The sequence below is a fragment of the Dipodomys ordii genome, unplaced genomic scaffold, assembly GCF_000151885.1.
Source record: "Dipodomys ordii isolate 6190 unplaced genomic scaffold, Dord_2.0 Scaffold39, whole genome shotgun sequence".
In the NCBI taxonomy this organism is placed as follows: domain Eukaryota; kingdom Metazoa; phylum Chordata; class Mammalia; order Rodentia; family Heteromyidae; genus Dipodomys; species Dipodomys ordii.
Window position 1 is genome coordinate 8,582,129 of NW_012267255.1, and position 27,492 is coordinate 8,609,620.

General features: G+C 48.4%; 2 protein-coding genes across 2 annotated transcripts in view; one reads left to right on the forward strand and one right to left on the reverse strand.

The window, feature by feature from the left end:
• Pde4dip (phosphodiesterase 4D interacting protein) overlaps positions 1-10,671 on the forward strand; it is a 64,170-nt gene extending 53,499 nt beyond the window's left edge. The window contains exons 29-39 of the mRNA XM_013018290.1: positions 849-980; positions 1,563-1,682; positions 2,635-2,824; positions 3,202-3,326; positions 3,911-4,147; positions 5,008-5,124; positions 5,900-6,126; positions 6,811-6,954; positions 7,220-7,358; positions 7,901-7,947; positions 9,803-10,671. Of these exons, the coding sequence (XP_012873744.1) occupies positions 849-980; positions 1,563-1,682; positions 2,635-2,824; positions 3,202-3,326; positions 3,911-4,147; positions 5,008-5,124; positions 5,900-6,126; positions 6,811-6,954; positions 7,220-7,358; positions 7,901-7,947; positions 9,803-9,844 (1,520 nt within the window). The 3' untranslated portion in view covers positions 9,845-10,671. The remainder of the gene's footprint in view (positions 1-848; positions 981-1,562; positions 1,683-2,634; positions 2,825-3,201; positions 3,327-3,910; positions 4,148-5,007; positions 5,125-5,899; positions 6,127-6,810; positions 6,955-7,219; positions 7,359-7,900; positions 7,948-9,802) is intronic.
• A 5,579-nt stretch (positions 10,672-16,250) lies between these two features.
• Positions 16,251-27,492, reverse strand: Prkab2 (protein kinase, AMP-activated, beta 2 non-catalytic subunit). The gene is made up of 7 exons (XM_013018264.1): positions 27,435-27,492; positions 22,382-22,548; positions 21,271-21,364; positions 20,522-20,642; positions 19,099-19,232; positions 18,139-18,207; positions 16,251-16,649 (listed from the first exon to the last, which is right to left on the reverse strand). The coding sequence occupies exons 1-7, from the start codon at positions 27,483-27,485 to the stop codon at positions 16,572-16,574; spliced, it is 714 nt and encodes a 237-aa protein (XP_012873718.1). The 5' UTR covers positions 27,486-27,492; the 3' UTR covers positions 16,251-16,571.

Consider the following 27,492-nt stretch of genomic DNA (forward strand, 5'->3'; position numbering starts at 1 on the left):
GCCCAAGTACTAGTGCTTTGAAGGAATCTTTCAGTGCCAGTCAGCAAACCATGAAGAATGAGCTGAAGGTTACATGTGGGTACCATAGGCCATCTCTCTGAGTGGACCAGGCGGGACTTTGGCCCTTGGTAAAAATCGTTCAGTCATATATGAGTGAGAATAAGTGGACCAGGCGGGACTTTGGCCCTTGGTAAAAATCGTTCAGTCATATATGAGTGAGAATAAAGGTCTTAGGAGAAAGGTGGCGTTGGAGGGAGGCCTTGGCTGTCATCTCAACGCCACGCTCTGGAGATAGCCACAAGTTTCTGGTGGAAAGTAGCTCCATCCAGAGAGAGCAGTTTCCTTTCTAAGCCATGTGGCTTTCCAGAACCTGTGTGCGAGGATGCCCACAAGGACGCCATAGCAGGGCTGGCCCATGCTTACCCAGACCAGCTACTCTTTTTTTTTTTTTCTTGTTTGTTTGCTGATAATGGGACTTGAACTCAGGGTACCTATGCTCTCTTACTTGGCTTTTTCTGCTTAAGGCTAGTAAGGCTAGTGCTCTATCACTTGAGCCACGCCTCCACTTGTGGCCTTTTGCTAGTTAATTGGAGGTAAGACTCTCACAGACTTTCCTGCTGGGGCTGGCTTTGAATTGGAATCCTTAGATCTCAGCCTCCTGAGTAGCTGGGATTACAGACGTGAGCCACCAGTGCCCTGCAAATCAAATTCCCTGTGTCCCCTGGGTGCCCATGTGAGAGGAAGTCATTGGCATTAGATGATAGCGGTTACTGATCTTGAGATCTCACGTGCTGAGCTCGCCACCCTCCTGGAAACATGTACTCTTCCCCACTTTTCTCCGTGTCCAGGCGCCGATCTGCTAGAAGAGCACTTGGGGGAGATCCGGAACCTGCGCCAGCGGCTGGAGGAGTCCATCTGTGTCAATGACCGGCTGCGAGAGCAGCTGCAGCACCGCCTGAGCTCTACCACCCGAGGGAGCGGTAGGAGAGGCCTGGCCCTGACCATCTGGGGCTGGGCTTCAGGAGCTTCACACGGGAGGACCCTTAGGCAGAGTTTCCCAGCACTCTGAGCATTTTCCTATGCTTTATGTCACTTGTTATTTGCAGCCCAGCCGTGATGGTGGGGGGATTTTTGCTTTAGGGCAGTGTCTGAGGGTACAGAGGAGCTCTGCTTAAGGCAGGAGGGTCTCCTGACTCCTGGCCTCATCCTGGGAAGAGGTATGGCCAGGTTTGTGAGGACCCTTCCCCAAGTCAGACTCTTCCCTGACTCCTCTTGGAGACCATGTTTCCCACATGGCTGCTCTTCTGCATTACAATGGCAGCCAGACAGGGAGAAGGAGCCTGCGGCAGAACTACAGCTATGGCACGTGATGGTGGCATGCCCAGAAGCCACTGAGAGGAGGCACCAAAGTGCCGGGCGTTCAGCCCATTGTGCCTAGTTAGTCCAGTCCTCCATTTTGACTCCTAGGGCTTTTGAATGGTTTGACACAGTAGATCTTTGGGAGATGGAGACTGGGAAACATCTGGAAGCATCTGTTACTCACGTGTGTTTTTCTGGTACAGGATCCACCCCTCACTTTGGTGGTCAGGGCCTGGATTCCATGTCCCAGCTCTGTAATGAGAACAGAGTCCTCAAGGAAGAAAACCGGAGCCTTCAGGCTCAGCTGAGTCACATTTCCAGAGGTGGGTGATGGAGAAGTCACACACTGGGGCCATTGTACATCTATTTCCTTCCCTGTATACCCATCACCCATTGGAATAGCAAGGAGATCGACTGAACACCCAACAACCCATTCATAGCTGTTCTTGGTCTACAAAAGGCTGTACCCTCAGAGGTGTCAACCACGGATGGCCCTCAGACTCCCAGGCTGCTGGGCTGAGTGGCTGTTGGAGGCCATTACTTCTGTGAAGCCAGGAGTTGTCAAATGGGTGGGGTATACGCACATCATTTTGGAGATTTTGTGACCAAGAGAGATATTTTTAAAGCTGGGTGCTGGTGGCCCATACCTGTAATCCTAGCTACTGAGGAGACTGAGATCTGATGATTACAGTTTGAAGCCAGCCTGGGCAGAAAAGCCCATGAAACTCTAATCTCCAATGAACCAGCAAAAATCTAGAAGCAGAACTGTGGTTCAAGTGGTACAGTGCCAGCCTTGAGTGGAAAACACTATAGAACAAAATCCAAGCCCTGAGTTCAAGTCTTACTAGTACTGCACACACACACACACACACACACACACACACACACACACACACACACACCAAGAGAAAGAGACAAAAAGAGAGTCAGAAAGAAAAGATTTTGACAGCCTAGGAAACAAAAATTGACCCAATTTTCAAAATAATGAAAAAAATATTCTAAAAACCATACACAAGAAAACTTTGTTGATTTTTGGCAAAATGTAGTAGATTGTTGAATCGATGGCATACATGTCCCTAGAGAACAATGGGCCAGAGTATCTCCTCTCAAAGCAAGGGACTGCAAAGACAGTGGCAAACCATCCCCCAATGTGAGCCAATCTCTCCCCATGTCCTGCAACTGGCTAGGTTCTGTTGGTCAGGACTGGCATGCTGTCAGCTTCTCTTCCTGCTGAGGTTTGCCTCCAAGCCCTAAATATTCGGTTCTGCCCACCAGGACACTCCCAGGAGATGGGACATCTGAGGGAGGCTCTGCTCTCTGCCCAGTCCCGACTCCAAGAGCTGGAGAAGGAGCTGGAGCGGCAGAAGGGGTCAAAGCAGCAGCTGCTGGAAGACTTGCAGGAGAAGCAGCAGGAGGTCTTGCGGTTCAGGGAGGAACGCCTTTCCCTCCGGGAAAATGACTCCAGGTGAGAGCAGACCTGCCCATTATCAGTTTAAAAGAAGGGAGATGGGCAAGACCAAAAGGACACCTCAGTTTTTCTTCATGGGTGACTTTGAGCAAAAGGAAGGGCTTTCCAGTTATTCTGACCACAAACTGTACCAGCATGGCTAGAGTGAACACTGGCTTCCATTAGCAAGAAGGGCACGATGTGCACAAGCACAAAGCTGCTGGTGTGTTTCTGATGCTCCCAGTGGACATAACCAAAGCTGCATCTTGAGGCTCAGTAATGTACCTGTCCCAGACTCTTCCCTTCAACCTGCCAATTAAAAGGGATGGTCTTCCTAACCTGGGACTCAGGCTCCATTACCCTGCCAGCTCAGTGGACCCTTGCCGCTCCCACAGGCTGCAGCACAAGCTGACTCTGCTACAGCAACAGTGTGAGGAAAAGCAGCAGCTGTTCCGCACCCTGCAGTCGGAGCTTCAGATCTACGAGGCACTTTATGGAAATTCTGAGCAAAGCCTGAAAGGTTTGCGTTCCCTTCCCCTCTCCTACAAAGTCCCGGGCAGAGGGGCTGCCACAAGAATTAAACTTCACATGAAGGTTCCACATACTTTCTCTCTTGCCTGGGTTGGCTTTGAATCATGATCTTCAGATCTCAGCCTGCTGGGTAGCTGGGATTACAGGCGTGAGCTATCATCAGTGACTGACTTCTCCTTCTCCTTTTTGATCGTTGAGTTCAACACTCATTAAATGTCCTTCTGTAGTTCATGGCTGACCTCCTGCCTGGGGGCTGGGGGGAGGAGGTCTGGCTCCCTAATGCACGGTTAATACAAAAATGAAACCCTAGGTTCATAATTACTTGCCATAATTGTTCTCCTCAAAGTGTGCATGCATAGCTGGAGCCCCAGAGAAATTCCAGGCTGGCTCTGTACTGTCCCAGCAGGCCCCAGTGCCACCCCAGACTAGTGACATTTGTCTTGTGGATACGTTCCTAAATGCCTGTGGTGACAGTGGGGTCCCTGGTAGGAAGGGATGGCACAGGGCAGCATCCTTACAAACTTGGGGGTTCTTGGGTCGTGTTCACCTGACCCCTCCCCCGTCTTCCTTCAGCTTCCAGCCTGGACACCCAGACTCAGGTCCCTGTGAACGGCGACTTGAGCCACCTAGTGGCAGAGATTCGTGCTCTGAGGGCACAACTGGAGCAAAGCATTCAGGTGAACACCGGCCTGCGGCTGCAGCTGGAGCAACAACTGGATGGTGGAGTTGGCAAAGCCAGCCTCAGCCCCTCCAGTAGCCAGGGCTTCCCCGCCAATGCCAAGCCCAGCGACCAGCCTCCACTCTTTCAAGGTAGGAAGAAAAAGGGACCAGGGAAGCCTTTGGACAGCAGAGGGCGCATGGTGGCTGCTGCAGCCAGCGCTCCACGAGTAGACAGCATTGGGTTGAAACTGGGGAAGCGGTATGTGCCCTTCCGAATGAGAGCCAGATTCAGAACCAGGATGTTTGCTTTGTGCAAGGTACTTAAACTTTCAAGTCTTTAAGCCTCAGTTTTTTTTCAACTTGAAGATGGGAGCAATAATTACTATTAATACTAAATACATTGTATGGTTTTATTTGGGACATTGTGTGTGTGTGTGTGTGCGCGTGCGTGCGTGCGTGCGTGTGTGTGTGTGTGTGTGTGTATTGGTCCTGGAGCTTGAACGCAGGGCTTGGGTGCTGTCCCTTAGCTTTTTCACTCAAGGCTGGCACTCTACCACTTGAACCAAAGCTCTATGTCCAGCTTTTGGGGGGTTAATTGGAGTAACAGTCTTATGGACTTTCCTGCCTGGGTTAGCTTCAAACCTCAATCCTCAGATCAGCCTCCCGAGTAGCTAGGATGACAGGTGTGAGCCATCAGCAACCACCATTAGTATTTATATTTTATTATAAGGCAATGTTCTAGATCCCACATACAAAATTATACTCAAAACTTTAGGTTTTTTCACCATCAGAAGTTGTTCTTTCTCAAATACCCTGGAACACTGCTGTGCTTCTGAAGAATGAAGCAGCAAATGAGGCCACCTGTTGGTTCTTGCTTCTCATGATGGCCTCAGGAGCGAATACCAATACTATCCACCAAGTCCCACAGCCCTGGGCTCTGCAGGTGGCCCAGTGGCTAATGTGTGCTGGGGTCTAGGGGCCTGAAAACTGCGTTTGTCCTTCCTCCCTAGATTCAGCTGCTTCCCCACCAGTACGGGATGTTGGTCTGAGTTCCCCAGCTCTGGTCCTCCCCGACAACTCTTCCTCTGCCCCTGGGTCAGATGCCGCCAGGGTCACCAGGACAAAGGGTAAAGTTGGATGTCAGTGAAAGGTCTCAGAGACAATGCTGCTTCCATTCACCAATGCAAATGATCCTTGGTTCTCTATAACTGCATTATCTGAATTCCAAGTGTTTTCTAAATTTGCCTGTCCCAAACTCATTGTACTTTTCTGGTTGCTTTCCCTCCCCTCTCCCCCTCTCCCCCCTCCTCCTCTTTCTCCTTCTTCTCTTCCTTGCATTCCCTATTGTACAGCTGACTTTCTTGTTGCTCTAAAAACTTATTTTGTACTAACATTTGTCTTGACTAGAGAATCTAGAATGAGTATGAACGTTGCCCACTCTGTACATTTTTTTGCTGGTTTGAACTCAAAATATGGTGCTTACCTGTCTGGCTGGTACTCTATCACTTGAGCCATGCCTCTAGCCTGGCTTTTTACCCCAATCCTCTGGTCTCAACCTCTGGAATAACTAGCATTACAGGCATGAACCCCAGGTCTGGCTCACCCTGTTGTTTTTTTTTTTCTTTTTGTCAATCCTGGGGCCCGAACTCAGGGCCTGGGCACTGTCCCAGAGCCTCTTTTGCTCAAGGCTAGCATTCTACCATTTGAGCACAGTACCGCCTCCAGCCTTTTCTGTGTATGTGGTGTTGAGGAATCAAACCCAGGGCTTCATGCATGCTAGGCAAGCACTAAGCCATGTTCCTAGCCCCCACCCTGTATTTTTAAAGTCTGCCTTTCTCAGTCCTGGTCTCTGGACTGAACTGAGTTGGTCCTCATGAATTTTGCTGTGGCTTTTCTTCTCAGAGCCGGGCTCAGAAGCTTCTCCAGCGAGGAGGGACGGTCCTGTGCTGGAGGGTGAGGCCACGGATGGCTGCTTTGCCAACAAGAACGGCCGCCATGTCATAGGCCACGTGGACGACTACAGTGCTCTAAGGCGGCAGATTGGGGAGGGCAAACTGCTGGTCCAGAAGATTCTATCCCTTCTGCTGCCGGCATGCGCCTTCCCTGGCCTTGAACCTCAGCACACAGAGGTAATCACACCTGCGCTCTTAGGCAGACTCTGTCCCTGGGCCTTTACGCCTCTGCGTTTCCCTCCTCTGCCAATTATATTTATTTCCATTATCTCCATCTGCCAATAGTTGAGGAAGTCCTTTCACCCTAGCCACGCCCCGTCCTGGGCCACACCCCGAGTTCTCCTCTGCTACCATCTAGCTGATAGGGTGTTGTCCCTCAGAACCACAGAAAGCCAGGAGCGTTGTCACCATCCTCGGCAGACACTTGATAGTATTACTAGGATGCTGTGCTGAGCACCCTGGGCATGGCTACAGCTGTGGCAGCACGTGGCTGGCGGTGGACAGATCTCCCTGCTTCTTGTGGATGGACAGGGTGGGAAGCCTAATAGCTTAGGGATTCCTTGTTCACACGGAGCAGGGCAGGACTGCCGATTTGCAAAGCTTCCTAGCCTGTTTCGCAGATACCCGTGACTGTGGGTCAGTGGCTGCAAGGGAGGCCTGGCTTCGAGGAGGCCTACCTTCAAGAGGCCCGCACGGGGCCGTGGCTCTGTCAGGCAGCATCCATGCAGCATCTGGCTTGTGTCACATGGATGAGCTCCTAAGGCTCATGTGTTGGCTCCCCATATGGCAGCCAGTGCTGTTCACACGTACTAAGTCCTCCACTGCAGTGATGTTTACTAAGTCCTCCTTTGCTCTCCCTAGGTGCGGAGCAGCACAGGTGCCCGTGAGCTCCGGAGCAGCGCGGGAGCCCTGAGCCGCAGCCTGGACGAGGCAGCCGCCCTCCTCTCCATGTTTTGGAGAGCGGCATTGCCCAGCTCCCGAGGTCCTGTGCCATCGGGCAAAGTGGTAAGACGCCATGTCTGTCTGCCCTTCCCTTCCTCCCTCCCTCCCATGCCAGTACTAAGGCCTGAGTGCTGAGTGGGCCCACCTGCGCAGGGGCCCGGCTGTGGAAATTCCCCCCATGCTCGAGGTGTGGATTGGAGAGGCATTTCTGAAGGGGCAGACTCAGTCCAGAAACGGCACGAGAGGGCGGGAGATGGCAGGGCTCTGTTCTGGTTTGGTAAGAACCACGCAGGCGAGTGTGTGGCCTTCTGCTGCCCCTCGTCCCCAGGGAGCGTCCGTGGAGAGGGAGCTGCAGGACCTGCGAAGCCAGGTGTCCACGCAGGAGAAGCTCCTCCAGAGCTCGGCCGAGCGCCTGCAGGCCGCCAGCCGGCAGAGGGAGGCCATGGAGCACTTCATCGTCAGCCAGCGTGGGTCCCCCGAGCCGGGCCCCCCGACATCCTACTGTGCAGCACAGAGGCCGCGGATGGGGGGCTGGGGAGGGAGACCCTTGCAACACACCCAACCCCTGTGTCACCAGTAAGGGAACGGGCCAGCCACCCAGAGACTCCCAGCCAGGTGCCGGTGGCTCACGCCTGTCATCCTAGCTACTTAGGAGGCTGAGTGAGATCTGAGGAATAGGGTTCAAAGCCAGCCTGGGCAGGAAAGTCCATGAGCCTCTCATCTCCAATAAACCACCAAAAGGCTGTCAATGGTGCCATGGCTCAAAAGTGGTAGAGCATTAGCTGTGAACACAAAAGGGACAGTGCCCGCACCCTGAGTTCAAGCCCCATGAGAGAGAGAGAGAGACAGAGAGACAAAGAGAGAGACAGAGACAAAGAGAGAGACAGAGTGATAGACAGAGACAGATCCTCAAACTGAGGGGTCAGAAGGCAATGCCTGAGAATGCATCTGCAAAGCGAGTAGGGTGCAGCTGGTAACTTGTGCTCTGTGGGATGTTTTGTTGTTTCAGTGACAAGGACACATGACGTTTTGAAGAAAGCAAGGACAAATTTGGAGGTAGGGAAGCCACTAGACGCAGGCCACAGTGCCTGTCTCCACCCCAGGACCACCTGCCATTGGTCTGTGGGTGACCTGGGCATACTTGGCTCTTCCGAGGGGTTTCTACACCCTGCACTGGGTCTCTGTTCCTCAAGGGGCCTCTTCCTGTCTTCCTTTCCATTACTCTGCTGTCTTCATCCCTTTCTCATCCTCATCTTCATCCTCCCTCCATTCCCACACCTCCTCCTTTACATCACATGAGAGTCTGGGGAAACGCAGTTCAGTTGGTTCTCACACTCGGAGTCTGCGAACGTCAGGCAGGCTGCAGATGGTGTGCAGGCTGGAGCGGCCTGTACACTGCTGTGAAACGCCAGATGCAAACTTCTAAATTGGCTTTCCTGTGCCCTGTGAGATTGAGAACTGTAATTTGACTTTTATCTTTTCCTCTAAACAACACTATGAAAGCAGGCACCAGTGGCTCACGCCTGTCATCCTAGCTACTCAGGAAGCTGAGCTCTGAGGGTCAAGGTTCAAGCCAGTCTGGACAAAAAAGTCTGAGACTTTTTATCTCCATTATCCAGTACAAAGCTGGATGTGGAGCTGTAGCTCAAGCAGGTAGTGTCTAAGACTTCAGCCAAAAAGCTAAGGGAGCACTTAGGCCCTGAGTTCAAACCCTAGTACTACTCACACACATAAACAAAGAATACCATGATCCACTGGCTCTCTGTGATCTAAAAGAAAATTAGATAATAAACACTGAACTAGAAAGGGAGAGGTTTTTAAAACAGACCAGACATTCTCTGCATTTATTTAAAATGCCATGGCCTAAAAATTCCCTAGGAAAAACTGGCTTAAAACAGGTTTAAAGACCAGAAGCTAAACCTTTAACCTTGCGTTTTCAGTGGCAGAGTAAGCAGCGTGCTGGCAGCTCACACCTGCCATCCTGGCTGCTCAGGAAGCTGAGATCTGAGGATCACCAGCCAAGGTTGAAAAGTTTGTGAGACTCTTATCTCCAATTAACCAGCAAAAAGCTGGAAGTGGAAGTGTGGCTCGGATGACAGAGGTAGTTAAGAAGCTAGGGGAGTGTGAGGGCATACCCAGCATAGTAATAACGGATGTCAGAGTCGTTGAGCATTTTCCTACAAATGTGACCTACAGTGTAACCTGACCTTGTGCTGAGCCCGGTGGGCAATGGGTTAGGTCGTGATTGAACTCACTCGTGGTATTTCTTTTCTTTCTAATCCTTTGGTTTTTTCTTTGGTGATCCCTTTCTCTCGAGCTGAGAGCACCTCACTCACAAGATTACCTCTGTGCAGCCTTTCTCCTGCCCCTGCTAAGGTAACTCAGCAGTCCCAGGCCCAGCCCTCCAGTGTGCCAGCCTCCCCTCTGCCTCCCCTCTGCCTCGGCTCGCTACAGGCTGTGGCTGACAGGATGCGTGGCTTTGGCTGGCCTTGTCTCGGATGATCTGAGAGCCCGGCTGGCTGGGCTGCTCCTCACCATAGCGGGGGCCTCTCTCCCTGCACTGGCTGCCCTGTGTGCACCGTTCTCGCTCAGCATTTCTCCTCTTGGGAGGATGGAAAAGGCCTTGTTTATTTCTTTATTTTTTTTTTCTTTCTGGCTCCAATTTCCTGGAGCATGGGCTGTCTCCCCCTGCCCCCCAAGGAAATATTAGGGTCCCACCCTGGAGGGTGGAATGGCTTGAGCTATAGGAATCTGAACACACAGAGGCTTTTGCCTCTCCAGGGGGGCTCTGTGTCTCGTCTAGATCCAGCAAATCCCCAGCTCATCCCCATAACCAGCTTCCAGTGCTGCTCTAACCCCAGCCGCAGGCACTGCCAGCTGGGAGTTAAGTATGACTTATGTTTGCCCGCAGGTGAAATCCTTCGGGGTTCTGCTGTGCACGCCAGCCCTGTGACCCTCGCCTTCCAGGACCTGTGAACCCTTGCCCTCCAGGAGCCAGCCGGGAAGTGAAGCCAGCCAGCTGGCCTGCACATGGCTGCCAGAGCTGGAAGCCGGGGCCCACGCCCATCCGGGGCAGCTCCCCATGTGCTGAAGGGGTGACCCCACTCTCTCCAAAGTGTGGGAGAGGCAGAGCCAGCAAGGCGTTGAGGACTTCATGGCAGTGACAGAATACCATCGCCACAGTCTGCACACCCAGGACTAAGCAGGGCCCACGCAGATGGCGCCGAGGACGTTGCAGTGCTGCTCTTGAGAGTGCAGGCCCCACGCCGTCAGCTGTACACACTCCACACACTCAGGGGAAATAGGGCCCTGCCTCCTACAGAGGGGCACAAGACCCCGACAGGGGAGGCCCCAGGGCAGCAATAGGGGCACACTGCTGAGCCCACAGATCTGCACCTGACCTTGGCAGCACCCGGGGCCTCCATGGCCACGCGGGGACCCTGGGGATTTCCATGCAGCCCCCTCATGTTTAGCCGAGCACCTTCTGTTTTCTTCATACAACCTCCAAATAGGCAACCCCAGTTTGGCATCCTAACTTCCCGTGCAGAAATGGAGGCTGGTGCCACACCAAGCTTTTCGAATGTCTGGCACACGGCAGACAAACAGCAGACGTTCAGCAGACCGGGCGCCCAGGGAAGGAGGCCGGCCAGGCCAGTGCCGCCTCGCTGGTGCTTAGCGTGTGTGGGCATGTGTGTATAAATGTATGATAGACATTGCTAGATATGGCTGCAGCCTTGAAATTGAAGCCAACACGCAGACCCACAAATGAGAGGAAATAAAGTTCCTTTTAGTGGCTATTAAAATGTGTACAAAGAAATCGTTGTTCTGTCTGTGCTTTGTTTCCCATCTCAACACCAGGCTCTAGAACCAGTGTGCAAGAATAGTGAAGAGAAATTGTCACTAAGAAACCTTGAGCAGGGCGCAGTGGATGACATCTCTAATCCTAGCTACTCAGGAGGCTGAGATCTGAGGATCACGGTTCAATGCCAGCCCTGGCTGCAAAATCCATGAGACTTTTATCACCGTTTAGCCAACAAAACTCCAGAAGTGGTGTTGTGACTCATATAGCAGAGTACCAGCCTTGAATGAAAATGCCACTAAGTGTGTGAGTTCAAACCCCAATATGGGCACAAAACAAAAAAATAAAAGAAACCTTGAGTCTGAGTTTAAAAGATTACAAAGATGCTTTGCCACTCCTTTGCCCCAGTCCAAAAACATGGAGTGATTCCTAAACCTGCAGGTCTTGGGATGGGCTGTGGGGTGGCAGGCACCAGCTCCTGGGAAGTGATTGCAAGAGGCTTTGTCAGCCCGGGCACCTTTTACGTAAGCTACATAAGCCTCCCCATAGGTGGCTGCAAACCACAGAGTAAAGCACATTGCTGTAGATCACTGAATCAAAACAACAGTTACAAAAAGATGTGTCAGGTACATAACCACTGAAATAAAAATCTCAAACTATTCTGTGAAAAACATTCTTAGCTACGTCTTCAACCTTTTCTATTAACCTCACACTTGGATCCTCTACCTCCACTCCTTTTCTGTCCAGACTGGCTTCAAACCTCGATCCTCCAGATCAAATAGCTAGTATAGGTATGAGCCCCTGGCAGCCTGCCTATAATCAATTTTTACATATAATAATATATACTATCTAGGAGGGGGTCCAGCAGCGGTCCTCAATCCTGAATGTACACACAAATCATATGGGTACACATGCATGCACACGCGCACACACACACACACGCAATGTGACCACATCATGGATATTTCCAGTGTCCTGGCTGGAGGCGGCACGCTGGGCGGGCATGGTTTGTGAAATCTCCTCAGTGGTGATGCAGGAAGGAATGGCAATCCTTGCTCTAAGGTGGCGGCTGGCCCGGCCCAGCTGACAGACAGCCTGGGTGAGTTTGCATTCCTGTAGCTGGTGATGGGAAATCAGGAGAACTGGCAGAGCAAAGGTCCTTGCTTATCATCCCTGCAGTTATGACTCCTCCCTTTATCCAAAGGCGTCTCTCTGGCCATCTTCACAAATTAGGTGGTTTTGTTGTTGTTGTTGTTGTTTTGGTGCCGCAACTGGGGCTTGAGCTCAGGGCTGGCTGCTTACTCATGGTTGGCACTCTACCACCCGAGCCATACCTCCACTATGGGCTTTTTGGTGGTTAATTAGAGATACGTGTCTAACAGGCTGGCTACCCACACTGACTTCAAACTGTGATCCTGGGGTCTCAGCCTCCTGGTCTGCTAGGATTGGAGGTGTGAGCAGCTAGTGCCCACCTAACAATTCTTTGGGGTCTAAGATTTTCAAGGCAGAAAGATCTCAGCAATATAATCAACAAGGCAAATGTTATTGCTGTGTAATACTTTTATTAACGTATGGACACACCCACATTTGTTTTATTATACAATTTGCAGGCATGTCAGAGGCCAGTGACAAATGACATTTGGAGAGAAAGCTTAGAATCCGTGCCTGAACGCACACTCTTTCAGGAAGTGCTGACCGAACAGAGGCGCTGAACTTCAGCATTAAAGGTCACAAAAGCACCACTTAAAAGCAGATTTTCACACAGGGTTTAATTCCTTCCTAGTGATGCCCTTCTCCTCCTCGTAGGACAAACCCAGAGCTAAAAAACCTTCTCCGACTTGCTGACACTTAAACCAGTCTCACCAGTGGGAAGAGAGTTGGCTGCGTCAACAGTGCCTCTGCTGTCTTAATTCACAGTGGGGTCAGAAAGGAGACCAGTACTAACACAATGCGCGCTGCCCGCCTGACCAGACACCACAAAATCCACAGTGCTACTGCGCACACTGAGGAACACACAAATAACTCCAAATAATACTGGAACTCGTTTCCTTTTTTTTTGGTGGGTTATGGGGCTTGAACTCAGGGCCTGGGTGCTGTCCCTGAGCAATTTTGCTCAAGGCTAGTACTCTATCACTTTGAGCCATAGCAATGCTTCTGGTTTTTTGAGTGGTTAATTGGAGATAACAGTCTCACAGGGACTTTCGTCCAGGCTTCAAACGGTGATCCTCAGATTTCAGCCTCCTAAGTAGCAAGGATTACAGGCTTGAGCCACCAGTGCCCATCTTAATTTTTTTTTTTTTTGCTTTTTAATGAAGTTTATTGACTTCAAAGCACTAGTGAGAAAAATAAACACCCCCCCCCCCGCCGCCCAAAGTATTGTCTTACAGGGACTCCATTACTCATAAATGGCTCCTCAAGACATGAGTTCTATTTTTTTATAATTAAAAAAATAATAAAAAACAAAAAACTTGGCTTTTCTCTCCAAAAGTTCATTAGGCGCAATGTGGAAATGACAGTTGTTCATTCTCCTCCAGATGTGACATTGGCACTTGGGAGACAAGAGTGAGAACCATCAAGACATCAAGGTCTCCTGCTCATGGCGGATAAGCCATGGACAGCAAGAACTTGGCTTTGAGACAAGGAAGAAGGCTGTGGGGACACATGAATCTCTGCTTCCAGGCCCGTGCTCCAAGTCACCACAATGTGAGGCTACAAGTCTCTGAGAACAGACTGCATTTCTCACGCACTCATGCATGCATGCACACACACACACACACACACACACACACACACACACACACACACACACACAATTGCATATAATTTTTAGACGAGGTCAAAAATTTCAAAGCCCTGTTTCCCCAGTTACCAGGAAGGAACTCCATCAGCGTCTGCTCCTTTCTCTCTCAGGTTAACCTAAACCTGTTGTGGCATTCGTCACAACACTTCGCTTTCCCTGCATGCACACAATACAGATAGGTTCCAAAGTTTTTAAACATCTCAGACCCAGCAGATCTACAATACTAAACTAGTTAGAAGAATGCAGTGGGCCTGGGTGGCGGATCTACCCAGACTTCTCCACCACTCCTCTTCTCTTCTTGCTCTCTACCATGGAAGCCTGCCTCCCATAGGGCTGGCCTCCAGCCGCGCCCAGGCCGACCTCTCACACCAGGAGACTTAGAGCATCTGATACTTGGTCTGGGATTCTGGTGAAGTCTGACCCAGTCACAGTATAGACAAAAAGGGCAGAGGGCAGGCAGAGGAGGTAAGCTCTTACAGTAAGCATGCATATCACCAGGTATGGGTGATTTTACTTCTTAAGAAGAGGATGAGCTGGGTGCCAGTAGCTCACACCTGAATCCCCTACTTGGAGGCTGAGATCTGAGATTCACAGTTGAAAGCCAGCCAAGGAAAGAGTCTTTGCCATTCTTTTATCACCAAAAAGCCAGAAGAAGAGGTGCAGAACACTAGCCTTGATCTAAAAAGCTAACAGAGAGTGTGTGGGCCCTGAGTTAAGCCCTAATACATGGCATAAAAAAGAAAGCAAAACAAAAAAAAGGATGTTTTCAGTTTGGAGTTACTTGGGCCTCCATTTTTCCTATCACTACTTCTCAAACTTCTGGTTAAGGCGAGGTATACTTTCTTAATATCACTCTTCAGCTCAGCTGCTCTTCTTTCTCCATAACCTCAATCCCTATCTGTCCATATTGTAGCCTAGCCCTCCTTAAGGGTTATGGTCTTATTTAACAGTACAATTCCATAATTTGAAAAAGAAAAACTACACGTTTTTTTTCCTTTATTCATTTCTTAAAACTCTCTTGTTCAGAAAATACACAATCCCGTAAACTAACTAGAACAAAACACAGGTCAGTTTGGGTTACCCTCTTTCCACTACTTTCCTAGTGACAGACCGGGCTTCTCAGGGCCACCCCTTGCAGGACAGAGAGGGATGGGGCAGGATGGGCTACTAGCCAGTTCCTCTCCCCCGGTGGCTCCCCCTCCTCACCAGCTGGGAGGCTCCCACTTCACATCTGGCTGAGATCACTTCAGAACCTGGAAAGCTGACCTCTCTGCACATTTCTAGATTAGGAAGATCTGAGGATAGCCAAAGCCAGACTCAACTAGAAAATTAAAAATTAGCCATCCCTGGATTAGAAGATCACCAGAGCTAGACCCAGTTCACAGAATCTGAGAAGCCTGAGCCTCAACTCTTTTTCTGCCCATACACCGCTGTGGAGTGAACGCTGTAACACACACGCATGCGTGCAAACACACACACACACACACACACACAATGTTTCAATACTGTTAACAAGCAATCTGAGAACAGCAAAATCTTCACATAGCAACAAAGGTGTTAAACCCGCCTAGGAGGCCCAATTAACTCATGGGCACCAAGTAACAAACGTCTAGTACAACCGAGCACACCAGTCCTGAGTGGTCGAGAAAGGCCCTGGCCTGGAGTTGGAAAATGGCATGCCCTTTGAGAAGAGGGCGTGGAAGACTCCACAGACAGGGCCTGGATGGTGAGAGCAGCCTTCCCTCCACCAATGAACCCCACTTACAGTCCACTGTGTTCCTGCCAAACCACCCACACACGTCAGCCTCATGCCCCAGATCAAAAGAACCCAAAGAGGACCGGCTTTCCGCATGAGCTCGGGCAAGGCCCCCATCAGTGCAGTGGGTCCTAGGAATCAAAGGGTCACTCAGCCATCAGGCGTTTGGCCTCCTTCCATGTGAATGTCTGACTGCACTCATCTGTAACACGGAAGCACTAGACACCTGGGGAAATGTTCTCTCTACACCCCAAGGCAGACTAAATACTTCTCAATCCATAAACAGAACTCAGTGCCACTACTTGACCACCAAACATGTTTAAAAAGAAGAGGCAGAGGGGAAAAAAAGTAAATGATCTAATTAACATTTAGTGCAAAGAACTATACTCTTCTTGGCTATGAATGTTGAAGACACTTTCTTACTGAATCTGGTCTATGTATCAAATGAGTCACAATGAACGGGATCTAATGCAGGTAAAGAAACACACAGGCATGGCACAAGGCCTGGAGGAGTTCCCCGGCTCCACACCCACCTGCAGAGCCGTCTGCTGGAACCGGATGCAGGCCAGGCCTCGGGGGAAGACCACGGAAAACGTGCCATGTGCCAAGCTGTGGCCTTTATTAGAATGCGGAGCCAGATCTTCCTCAGCAGAGGTGAACGGGTGGTGCAGTAAAGGGGCTAGGCTCAGGGGGAGCCCCTGGCAGTCCAGGCATCTGAGTGGGAGGTCCACACTACTTTTCAAAGGGTCATGTGCCCAGTGGGTTTGGCATTAGAGTGGTGGAGTGTGGGATCTGAAGGTAGCTATTAAAGGAGGGAGGTGAGAGGAAAAGGGGCATCTGTGTCCTGTAAAAGACCACAAGACTGCATGACACACTGTGGGGACGCAGCAGGCCCACGCCAGGGAGGCACCTGGAGCACCTGCAGCGAGCAGCTGAAGAGGAGACACGGACTCAAGTCCTCCCACACTCACCGGCGCAGTAGGAGAGCGCCCCCCAGCGCGGAAAACAAGCTTCCTGTCTACTTCTCCCTGCAGTCCCCAACCAGGTCTGGAGGGGGAGAGAATACATGGAGCTGGGCCCGGCAGCTTCCACAGCCCTCCTCTCATATGTATATATACATATATGTGGGGTTTTTTTATCTTAAAATAAATTCCATGAACTCATAAAGCTCTCATCTGCAACCAAATGCAAAAGCAGAGCCTCCTACTGGGAGGCTCTGAACACACATTATCAGCCTCAAAGCAAATCAGCCTTCCAGTCGGAGACAAGACTGGCTCAGTTACGAGGCAAGGGAGCCGGCTGGCCTGTGGGGAAGGGCAGCGTCTTCAGACGGGCTTGTACAGCAGCGTGGTGACGTACTTCTTCTTGTAGCGGTGGGTTGCGCTAAGGACCATCACGCTGTCCTGTGAGGGAAGAAGACGCAGCTCATTGGTGCATCCATTCGGGGTGGGCGGCCCTTCCTGGTCCTGAGTCCTTCCAGTTACTTACTGACTTCAACTGAGGGCTGAACTCAGGGCCTTGTACCCTATCATGTGAACCACTCCAAGGCTGTTACTACTGCGATAGGCTATCTCTTTATGCTGAGCCGGCCTGGATCTCTACCTCCTGTTCATGCTTTCTCCTGTGGCTGAGACGACAGGCACATGCCACTCTGCCCAGCCACTGGTTGGTTTTGAACTGTCATCCTCCAATCTCTTCCTAAGTACTCAGAATTACAGACTTGAACCACTGTTCCTGGGAGCACTGGCTTTTAACAGATATTAGTGTGCTTTTAGAGCCATATCAATGTCAGTTCTAATCCAGCTTCCCATGGTTTACTGTAATTGTGGCCTTGGGTAGCCAGTTTAAAGGTCCCTAAGCCTTTTCTCCTCCTTGTTATATGAAGGTTAACACCTAACATCCTGATGGTGATGAAAATCACCCTGGCCTCTGGTTAAGACCAAGGGAGGTGGCTCAGACCCACAGCACAGGACATGGGACGAAAAGGTTCCTGCCTTGCTCCCTTCCTTGCTTCCAATTCTAAGACTAGGCTTAAAACCAGCATCCACTTCTAGGAAGAACCCTTACATACAGGGTGAAGAATAGGAAATGATCCAAGCCCTGATGCAGGTCCACTTTCCATTTAGTACCAGGGATGAACTCAAAGTCTGCTCTGCCCTGGAGGGAGTGGAACCAACACCGATCTGGTGGATCAGGCACTCTCTGGACAACGGTAATTAAGACCTTACATTCAGGTCAAACCATCCAGGAGGAGCACAAGGTACCACTTTGTAGGCATTAAAGACTAGGGAGAACCAAGTAGGCCTTGACATGAAGGAGCAATTACAGGAGGCAAAATTCAGTATTGAGACGCCAAAGAATGGAAGCAAATCAAATCAAATACAGAAACCAACATATCCTTCATCCTGCGTGACCCACAACAAATGGATTGGCAATCGAATTGGAGTAGATGCAGATGATGTAGAGCAAATGTGGGGCAAGTAAAAACATAGACATGGGCAGTGAGACAAAGACTTGCACCAGGATGCATGGGAGAGAATATGGAGTCATGACAAGAGGACCCAACCACAGTCCTGGCTCTGCTACTTACTGGCAATCTGACATTCTCTGAGCCTTAGTTTCTTTATTTTTAAAACAGGGGTTAAAAATAATACCACACGAAGTCATTATGAAAATAAACTCAGTAATGTAGTCTTTAAATTTTATGTATTACCATTAAGGTAATTCTAGTCACCAAAAGAGAAACCAGGGGAAAAAAAGAAGCCACTCAGTCACTGGGCAATTCAGCTTGCCAGACACAGATACAGAGGCTGAGATTTACAAACAAGCCACCTACCCCCTGCCCTGTCCCCTCTCATCTGAGGGGCCACGAGGAAGTAGGTGGTCACTTACCTTAATGGACAGTGCATAGAGATGGTTCAGCATAACATGGTTGGGCTCAGGAAGTAAGGCAGGGTCACACTGAGAGAGAAAAAAACCATCACCACATGGGATTAAGAGCACAGACACCTGCCCACTAACTCACAAACTTCTTCCTCAGGGTTCTCTGAGGTTGTTAAGAGCTGTAGCCAAGTACTGGTGGCTCATGCCTGTAATCCTAGCTACTCAGGAGGCTGAGCTATGAAGATACTGGTTCAAAGCTAGCCCGGAGAAGCAAATCCAAGACTTTTTTTTGGGGGGGGGGGTCCAGTCGTGGGGCCTGAACTCTGGGCCTGGGCGCTGTCCCTCAGCTCTTCAGCTCAAGGCTAGCGCTCTACCACTTGAGCTGCAGTACCACTTCCGGCTTTTTTTTTCTGCTTATGTGGTGCTGAGGAATCGAACCCAGGGCCTCATGCATGCAGGGCAAGCGATCTACCACTGTGAGCCACCTTCTCAGCCCCAATCCAAGACTCTTTTATCTCCAAATAACTAACAAAAAATTGGGAAGGAGGTGTGGCTCAAGTAGTAGAGTGCCAATCTTGAGCCAAAAAGCTAAGCAAGAGCTCAAAGCCCCAAGTTCAAGTCCCAAAACCAACACAAAAACAAAGAAACAAACCAATTATTTTATATACTCCCAAACGCTAAGTATTCCTCTCTTTATCTTGTGTTGGAATAGGAGTCCTAAAATTGGTTCTAGCATAGTTTGGTTCAGATTTTATTAGGAACAGAGACAACTATAAATTTTTATATGGAGGCCTTAAAAAAGCCACAATTCAGCCTTGCAAAAAAGAAACCTATAATGTTATTGATATGTTTATGATTTATAATCTCAACATACCTGTGTAATAATCCCAAATTACAGGATTACTGAAATGTGAACCAAATACCCTAGAGATTTCCAAGGTGCTCTAGTAATATTCTGAGGATACTCACAGAAATATTGGTATCCTTGTTAAGAATAACTTGGAGAAGGTGAGGAGGGAGGATGGGCGGGGATTTAAATCTCTCCTCAGATCGAAACACATACATTTCTTGACCATAAGGCCCTGGGGGTGAGCTGGACAGGTCTGAAAGATATTTACAAAAATGTTGAGGCAAGTTGAAGAATTAATAATAATTCATGGAAATAATGACCAATAACACACACACTATATAAATATGCATATGGATATACGCATATATATATGCATATATAGCTTGTGACCTAGTGGGTTTACAATGTTAAGTAACAAAAGATGAGGGGTCCACAACTTTAGCTCTGACCTGAGTGCTGGTGGCTCTTGCCTGTAACCTTAGTGACTCAGGAGGCTGAGGATCACAGTTTGAAATTAGCCTGGGCAGAACAGAACAGGAAACTCCGATTTCCAATTAACCTGCAAAAAGTGGAGCTGTGGCTCAAGTGATTGAGCACTAGCCTTAAGCAAAAGAGCTAAGGGACAGTACTCAGGCCCTGAATTCAAGCCACAGTACCGGCACACGTGCGTGTGAGCGCACACACACGCACACACTCTCACACACACAAACCCCAAAACTTAAAACCCCACAAATTGGTGAAATGATTTTCTTAAAGCCACATACATGACTAGATGTCACATGAATGCAGATTAAAATCCATTATCTGTACCTCCCCTAATAAAATGGGGTGCTAATGGGTTTTAAGCCAAACACAGAATTTCAATTGCATTCAGAATTATGTTTCGTTTTTCAACTTACTACCAAGGAGTCATTAATGTATAAAACTGATCTCTCCAACTGACAACAGAAATTTCTGGAGACTTAGTAGACAGCCAGGCAGAACTAGCATCTGCTGGGTGACACCACAGACTGGTAATGAGCAAATGCTAACAAAACCTGAGACATTACTAAATAGCTTACAAACAACAGGTAATAGGCTATGGGTAGGCTCTGAAAGACAAAACAGAAAGGAGGGCTGGGAAGGTGGCTCAGTGGTAGAGTGCTTGCCTTGCATGCCTGAGGCCCTGGGTTCGATTCCTCAGCACCACATAAGCAAAAAGAAAAAATCCAGAAGTGGCGCTGTGGCTCAAGTGGTTGGGTGCTAGCCTTGAGCTGAAGAACTGAGGGACAGCACCCAGGCCCAGAGTTCAGGCCCCACAACCTGACCCAAAACCAACAACAACAACAACAAAAACAGAAAGGAAAGAGCATGACCTGTAATAAAGGGGAGGGACATACAATAGCTGAGACCTGTGTGATAGTTCTCTCTGGTGTATGTATAAATACAAGAATCAGAAGTTTCCCTCAAAGAATGGAAATATAAAACCAAACAAGAACATCTTCTGGGAAAGAAATATGCATTACAAAAGACACAGTAAGAAATCAAATGCCACAAAAGTACCTCGACAAGCCGTCTCAGAGCTTTCCATAGAATCTAGCTTTAAGGCATCAAACACTTCGAAATCAGATTTCTTCACATGTATCAAATTATTAATCGTACCAAGCTGGCTGGTAATCACAGGCTGAAACAGTGAATAAAAAATGAATAAATTATGGATTTGAAAATCCATCTCTTCTAACCCATTCTCCCCTGTTTCTACTAAAAGTTAAAAGACAATCAGGAGGGAAAGTAGGAGAAAACGAGGGGGAGGGTAACAATGTTTGACAAGAAATGGATTTATTGTCTTGTTTATGTGACTGTAACCCCTCTGTACATCACCTTTATGATAAAAACAAATAGTAGTCAGTACTCCCATCTTTTATCAAGAGAGGAAATCCTCTAAGCTAGGCACCAGTAGTTCACACCTGTAATCCTACTATACTCAGAAGGCTGAGATCCAGAGGATTAAGATTGGAGACAGCCCAGACAGAAAAGCTCTATCTCCAATTAACCAGCAAAAAGACAGACTGAAGATGTGGCTCAAGTGGTAGAGTGCCAACCAGGCAAGGAAGCCTACAAAGTGAAAGGCTCAAGTCCAAACCTTGGTACAGGTGAGAGAGACAGACAGACAAGACAGACAAAGGAAGAGAAAGAGAGTTGGGTGGGGGAGATCCTCTAGCACAGAAGAGCTGTTACCCATCCATCTCCACAGCAAGAGCAGCTGAAAGGAGGCTGCTGCATCAGTGGCTCCCAGGAGATCAAGACCTTACCTCTGCTGGATCATGAACCCACTGTCCATCCACAAAGAACTTGTACTGGTGCTCCCCCTCGGGGAGGTCCAGGATGGCAACAAAGTCATTATGGCTACAGGAGAAAGAAGAATGTCAGCAGGCCAGGTTCCTTTTAGAAAACAGACAGAAAACACATATGGTGATCACAGTGCAGTGCCAATGGCCTGCCCCACTTCTAAACCACTGCAGCCCTTGTGCACAAAACAGCATAGAGACCTGGGGCTCCTTTCTGCATCACCTTCAACATGTATTCGCCAACCTCTCCCCAAAACTTGACTTAACCAGCTTGCAATTCCCCCAGAGAGTCACCTTGGCACAACTCTTTTGTTCCAGTAGATTTCTCACAGGTACAAATAAGATGGCAGGTGGAGTCACAGGGAAGGGGGATAGCTGAAGTGGCAGAGCTGCCTGGCAAGTGTGAGGCCCTGGGTTCAACTCCCACTACCACAAAATCAATGCATAAATGAACATAGGTACTATAAGGCACTACAGAAGGGTGAGCCTCTTCTGTCCTGTGACCTATTATTTAACAACCAATTAAATAATTCATTATTGCTTTACAAGACATTAAAGACTTCACCATGTGTGAAGTCAGAAGTACAAAAATCAGCAGAGTGCCAGTGAATGACGCTTGTGATCCTAGCTGCTCAGAAGGCTGAGATCTGAGGATTCTGGTTTGAAGCCAACCAGACCAGAAAAGTCTGTGAGATTCTTATCTCCAATTACCCAGTAAAAAGCCAGAAATTGAGGTGCAGCTTAAGTGGTAGAATGCCAGTTGTGAGCAGAAAAAAGCTAAGGAACACTGTCCAGGCCCTGAGTTCAGGTGCCAGTATAAGCACGTGCGCGCACACGCGTGTGCGCGCACGTGCAACACACACACGCACGCGCGCACACACACACACACACACATACAATACAGAAATCAGAGCAACAGAGCCCTGCCAGTTCAAACAGCCTCCTCCACACTGCAGAACACACCTGCAAAGAATGTCCCCCACTGGACCACTACAAATTCCCCTGAGGCCTGGTGTCTCTTCTAAGGAAGGGAATCAGGTCTCAATGTAAACTCAACCAAGACACTTCTCTTCACCTCTTAATCAGTGGGATCTTGGTGCTCCAATTGTTGAAGGACCCAGAGATGAAGACCTCTTTGCCTCCTTCAGACCAGCGGATAACCGTGGGCCGGGCCTGCTGGCTGGGCTTTACAGAGTCGTCCAAATCCTGCTGCCAGGACACAAACTCCTTGTCCCCAGGGAGCTGTAAGAAGGAGCAGGTCATCCCTAGAATAATAAGTGGTGACCCGAGAGTTCTTAAAAGGTCACTTGCTAGGAGTGCTAGGCTTCAGCGAAGGGAAGTAAGCCTTAAAAGTTTATTTTGAATTAATTCTCCAGAAAAAGAGTTAATGAAGAACCAAGGGGCCCAATGCCTTGTGCTCAAGTACGGCTCACACCACAGCCTGATCTCCACCTGCACACGTCACTCTTCCTGCCACAGCCCAGGCTCACCTGGCTTGATTACCTGTGACCCCCACCTGTCATCCTAGCTATGCAGGAGGCTGAGATCTGAGGATCAAAGTTTGAAGCCAGCCTGGGCAGACAAGTCTAGGAGACTCCTACATCCAATTAACTAGCATGAGGCCAGAATGGAGCTGTGGCTCAAGTGGTAGAGCACGAGCCATGAGCAAAAGAGTTAAGAGACAGTGCCCAAGTCTTCAGTTTAAGCCTCAGTAACAGCATTTAAAAAAAAAAGAAAGAAAACAAAGATGATTCTATTAAGTCTAAACTAAAGCAAATATAAACAACTCTCAATTACCAGTTGTAATAAAATTCATAAACTATTTTAGCTCATAGATTACATAAAAGGACATGAAAAAATTTTAAACTTATAGGCTGCAGGCATGGTTCAAGTGGTAGAGCACTTGTCTAACATGTGTGAGGTCCTGGGTTCAATCCTCAATGATGCCAGAAGAAAAACATAATAAAATTCTAGTATTAAATTCTAAGGACTGGAGATGAGGCTCAGTGATGTAGTACCTGCCCAGCACTGGTGAGGCTCTAGTTGACAGCCAACACCATAACTAACAAATATAGTGAAAACAACACCATTGATTGAATAAAATTGGGGAGTTGGTTATAAACTTCCTTGCTCATCTATGCCAAGTTTATACTAATTATTTCAGGGTGCAATTTTGGAGTTGCAAGGAGCAAAAGGTCAAAATCCAACATGCTAGCTAGTGCTGGTGGCTCATGCATATAATCCTAGCTATTGAGGAAGCTGAGATCTGAAGATCTTAGCTCAAAGACAGCCTGGGCAGGAAGTCCAGGAAACTTTTTATCTCAAATTAATCAGCAAAAAGCCAGAAATAGAAGGGTAGATCAAGTGGTAGGGCACCAGCCTTGAGTGAAAAAGCTAAGCAAGAAGAACATAAGGTCCTGAGTTTAAGTTCTAGTACTGGAACATACATACATACATACACACACTCTCCTTTAACAAAAGCAGTGCCATTACCAAATGAAGGAGATATATGGAATTATGAAAAAATAACTCCTTCACGTCTGTTTTTTTCTGTTGTTGTTGTTGGTCATGGGGCCTGAACTCTGGGCCTGAGCACTGTCCCTCAGCTCTTCAGCTGAAGGCGAGTGCTCTACCACTTGAGCCACAGTGCCGCTTCCAGTTTTCTAGTGGTTTATTGGAGATAAGAGTCTCATGGACTTTCCTGCCCAGGCTGGCTTCAGTGATTCTCAGATCTCAGCCTATGCAGCTAGGATTACAGGTGTGAGCCATCAGTTTCTGGCTTTGTTGTAACTAATTTAAAACAAAAACAAGCAACCAGCTTTTCTGAAAGCATTTGGGGGCTGGGAAGGCGGCTGGAAGTATCTGGTTCCTTGGCTATAGTTTACCAACCTAAAGGATGCTAAAGAACAGAAGTGAGCCCGGCGCTGGTGGCTCACACCGGTCATCCTAGCTACTCAAGAGGCTGGGATCAGAGGATCAAGGTTCAACTAACCACCAGAGAACTGGGAATGGAGCTATGGCTCAAAGTGGTAGAGGCTAGCCTTGAGCAGAAAAGCTTAGGAACAGCACCTAGGACCTGAGTTCAAGCCCCACGACAGACAAAAAAAAAAAAAGTAAAATAAACACTCATTTATTTATCTACTATCTATAGATGCTTTCCTGCACCAGCTGCAGAAGAGAGCAGTTGTGAAAACATTTATTATCTGGCCCTTTATAGAAAATGTATTTTAAAATCTACTTCGGACTGACTTAAACTGACAAGACAAAAGGTAAATAAGACTGTACAGAATTAACTCAAAATATGACCTAATGGCCAGGCTCACTAGTGAACTCCTATAATACCAGCATACAGGGCTGAATCTTGAATTCTAGGCCAGCATGTACTACATGGAGACCCTGCCTTAAAAAATCCAAAAGAAAAAAGATTATTACCAAACAAAATGTGGGTTAAACCCAGAACATCTGACTGAGTAAATGGAGAAATGAAGGGACTTTTACATCACATCACACAGGGGGACTGACTCAAGCCAGAGCCTTGTTTCTCTGTATTCTCAGAACAAATCTCTCTGCTTAACTGGTCACATTAGAGCTTTGTTTTGGGAATATCTATATCTATGCCTGTGTGTGTGTGTGTGTGTGTGTGTGTATTCTCAACTATATATTCTAATATACATTTGAATAATCCTCAAATTCAAATTCAGATATAGAGTTTTGGGGTCTACTTATTTAAAAAGCTTTCCAGGTAATACTACTTGAATTAAGTTGAAATAAAACAACAATACCACACACACTCAAAAACAAAAAACCTCATCTTTTGAAGCATGACCTGAAAGGTTCACAGATACTATTTCTTTACTTGGTTGGAGTGGGGGAATGGTTGGATACAGATGATAAAGATATTCATTCCTTATTTGGCCACTGTTTAAACTGGGTAGCAGGTATAGAGAATTCATTACACTGTACTCCTTTTTGCTGCAAATTTCCCATGAAGTATTTAAACATGTCTCAGTGACTCTAATACAGAAACAGAATGGACCAACAGCTAGTCCGCTAGTGCACTGAAAAAGGAGGCTATGGAGAAGGAGTATGGCTCTACTGCCACTACTTTGTAATGACAGGATTTTCAGTCTAGGATTTGAAAGTGCAAACTATTAATATGCCTAGCTCTGGAGCTAAGCCCTTCTGCTTATGACCTGACATTTCTGTGGTAGCTACTAACAGAAAGATTGTTTACTCCAAGTGGGCAGTCATCAAAACCACGGGGAAACCAATAGGAAATCAAATTACAGTTTGAAGATGTGGAAATTAGGAGTCTGGATGACATCTTAGGAGGTACCTGAACCTGTTTTCTTATTTCACACAGGGCCAGATGGAGGTGAAGGAAAGAATTAGCTAAAATAGATCTGATTCACACACTGAGCAATCTATCTTTTATTCAGGATACCAATGACTGTGTTAACAGGCTGACTGTACTTAAATCCTGAGTCACTGATGTAGGAATAGGGCAAAACCACCACAAGGCCTTCTCATCCTGAGAGAGCTTTGAGGAAATAAGTTCAGATGATGAGGAAGAAATCCTGAGCTGAGAGAGGAAGAGAAACAAATAAACAAAGAAATGGAAAAGAACCTCCAAGTGATGATGATATTCTCAACTGGGATTCAAATAACAGAGGATCCAAATTACCAAGTGGCACATAAAGGTATTTTGTCAGTAGCTTATGCCTAAAATCCTACTCAGGAAGCTGAGACAGTGGTTTGAAGCCAGGCCAGAAAATGGAGCTCAAGTGGTATAGAATCAGCCTTGAGTGAAAAAGCTCAGGGACAACACCCAGGCTCTGAGTATGTACACACACACACACACACAAACACACACACACTTTTGTCTAAAGCCCAGTTTAGCAGGGAAGTGATCCAATTAAGAAATAATCCAACACATTCCAATCAACCCTACTTCTCTATTCTACCCCAGACTATCTTAGGAAGTAAATATATCGAATATTGAAAGTGTAACTCGTTTTAACTGTGTCTAGAAACTGTAGCACAGAGCTAGCAGCTCAAGTCTGAAATCCTGGCTACTCAGGAGGCTGAGATCTGAAGATCATGGTATGAAGCCAGTCTGGGCAGACAAGTCCCATGAGATTCTTGTGTCCAATTAAGTAAGAAGAAGACAAAAATGGAGCTGTGGCTCAAGTGGTAAGGCACCAGGCTGTGCAAAAACAAACAAACAAACAAAAACAAGCAAGAGGACAAGGCCCTGAGTTCAGGCCCCAATATTGGCACAAACTGTAACACAGTAGCCACACTGCTGTAGGTCCATTTGCCTTTCCTTTAGTGCAAATGCAAGTTGCCTCTGGTCAGGGCAGCTGTGGGGTTCTCCTACCCATAAGGCAACGTCCTGAGCTCCTGGGATCACTGCTTTTGCACGCTTTTGCACTCGCGATGTGGCTAGTGTGAAAGGCTGGCTAGGACTCAGTGCGTGGGAGGCATCAACCAAATGACCGATCCTTTTCATTGATTCCCCTCCTCCCCCCCCCCCCGCAAAAACCAACAAACCACACAAGTAGTGGCTGCTTATAGCCACATCAAAGGGGAGGCGGACCCTAAGTGCAGAGCTATTAGAAGATAATAAAACACAGAGACACACACAGAATGCAGGGCACGCCCGAGGCTCACGCAGGAAATCCTACTCAGGAGGCCCGGATCCGAGGATCGCCGCGAGAAGGAAAATTTGGAAGACTTCCATCTCCAATTCACCACCAAAAAAAAAAAAAAAAAGCCAGAAGTGGAGCTGTGTGTGGCTCAAGTGATGGTGCGCCAGCCTTGGGTGAAAAGCTGAGGGACAGCGCCCAGGTTCTGAGTTCAAGACCCAGTCCCGACAGGCACGGGAGCGCACAGACACGCGCACGCGCGCACACACATGCACACCCACCCACGCAGGCACACACGCGTACAAACACACACTCGCATCATGACACACCGAAAAAGTAGTGTATTCCGACACCGTAAGGCAAAGGTGAGAAATGCAGCCGGGGTCCATGTCCCGCCGGCAAACCCGGCCACCCCGCAAGGGACGGGCTGGGAGCGGGGGACCCGGGGCCGGGGCCGCGTGCGGGGCGCGGGGACCTTACCCTGGCGTCGGGCAGGCTGAAGACGCTGGGGTCGTCCGTGCTCCCCACCATGATCCTG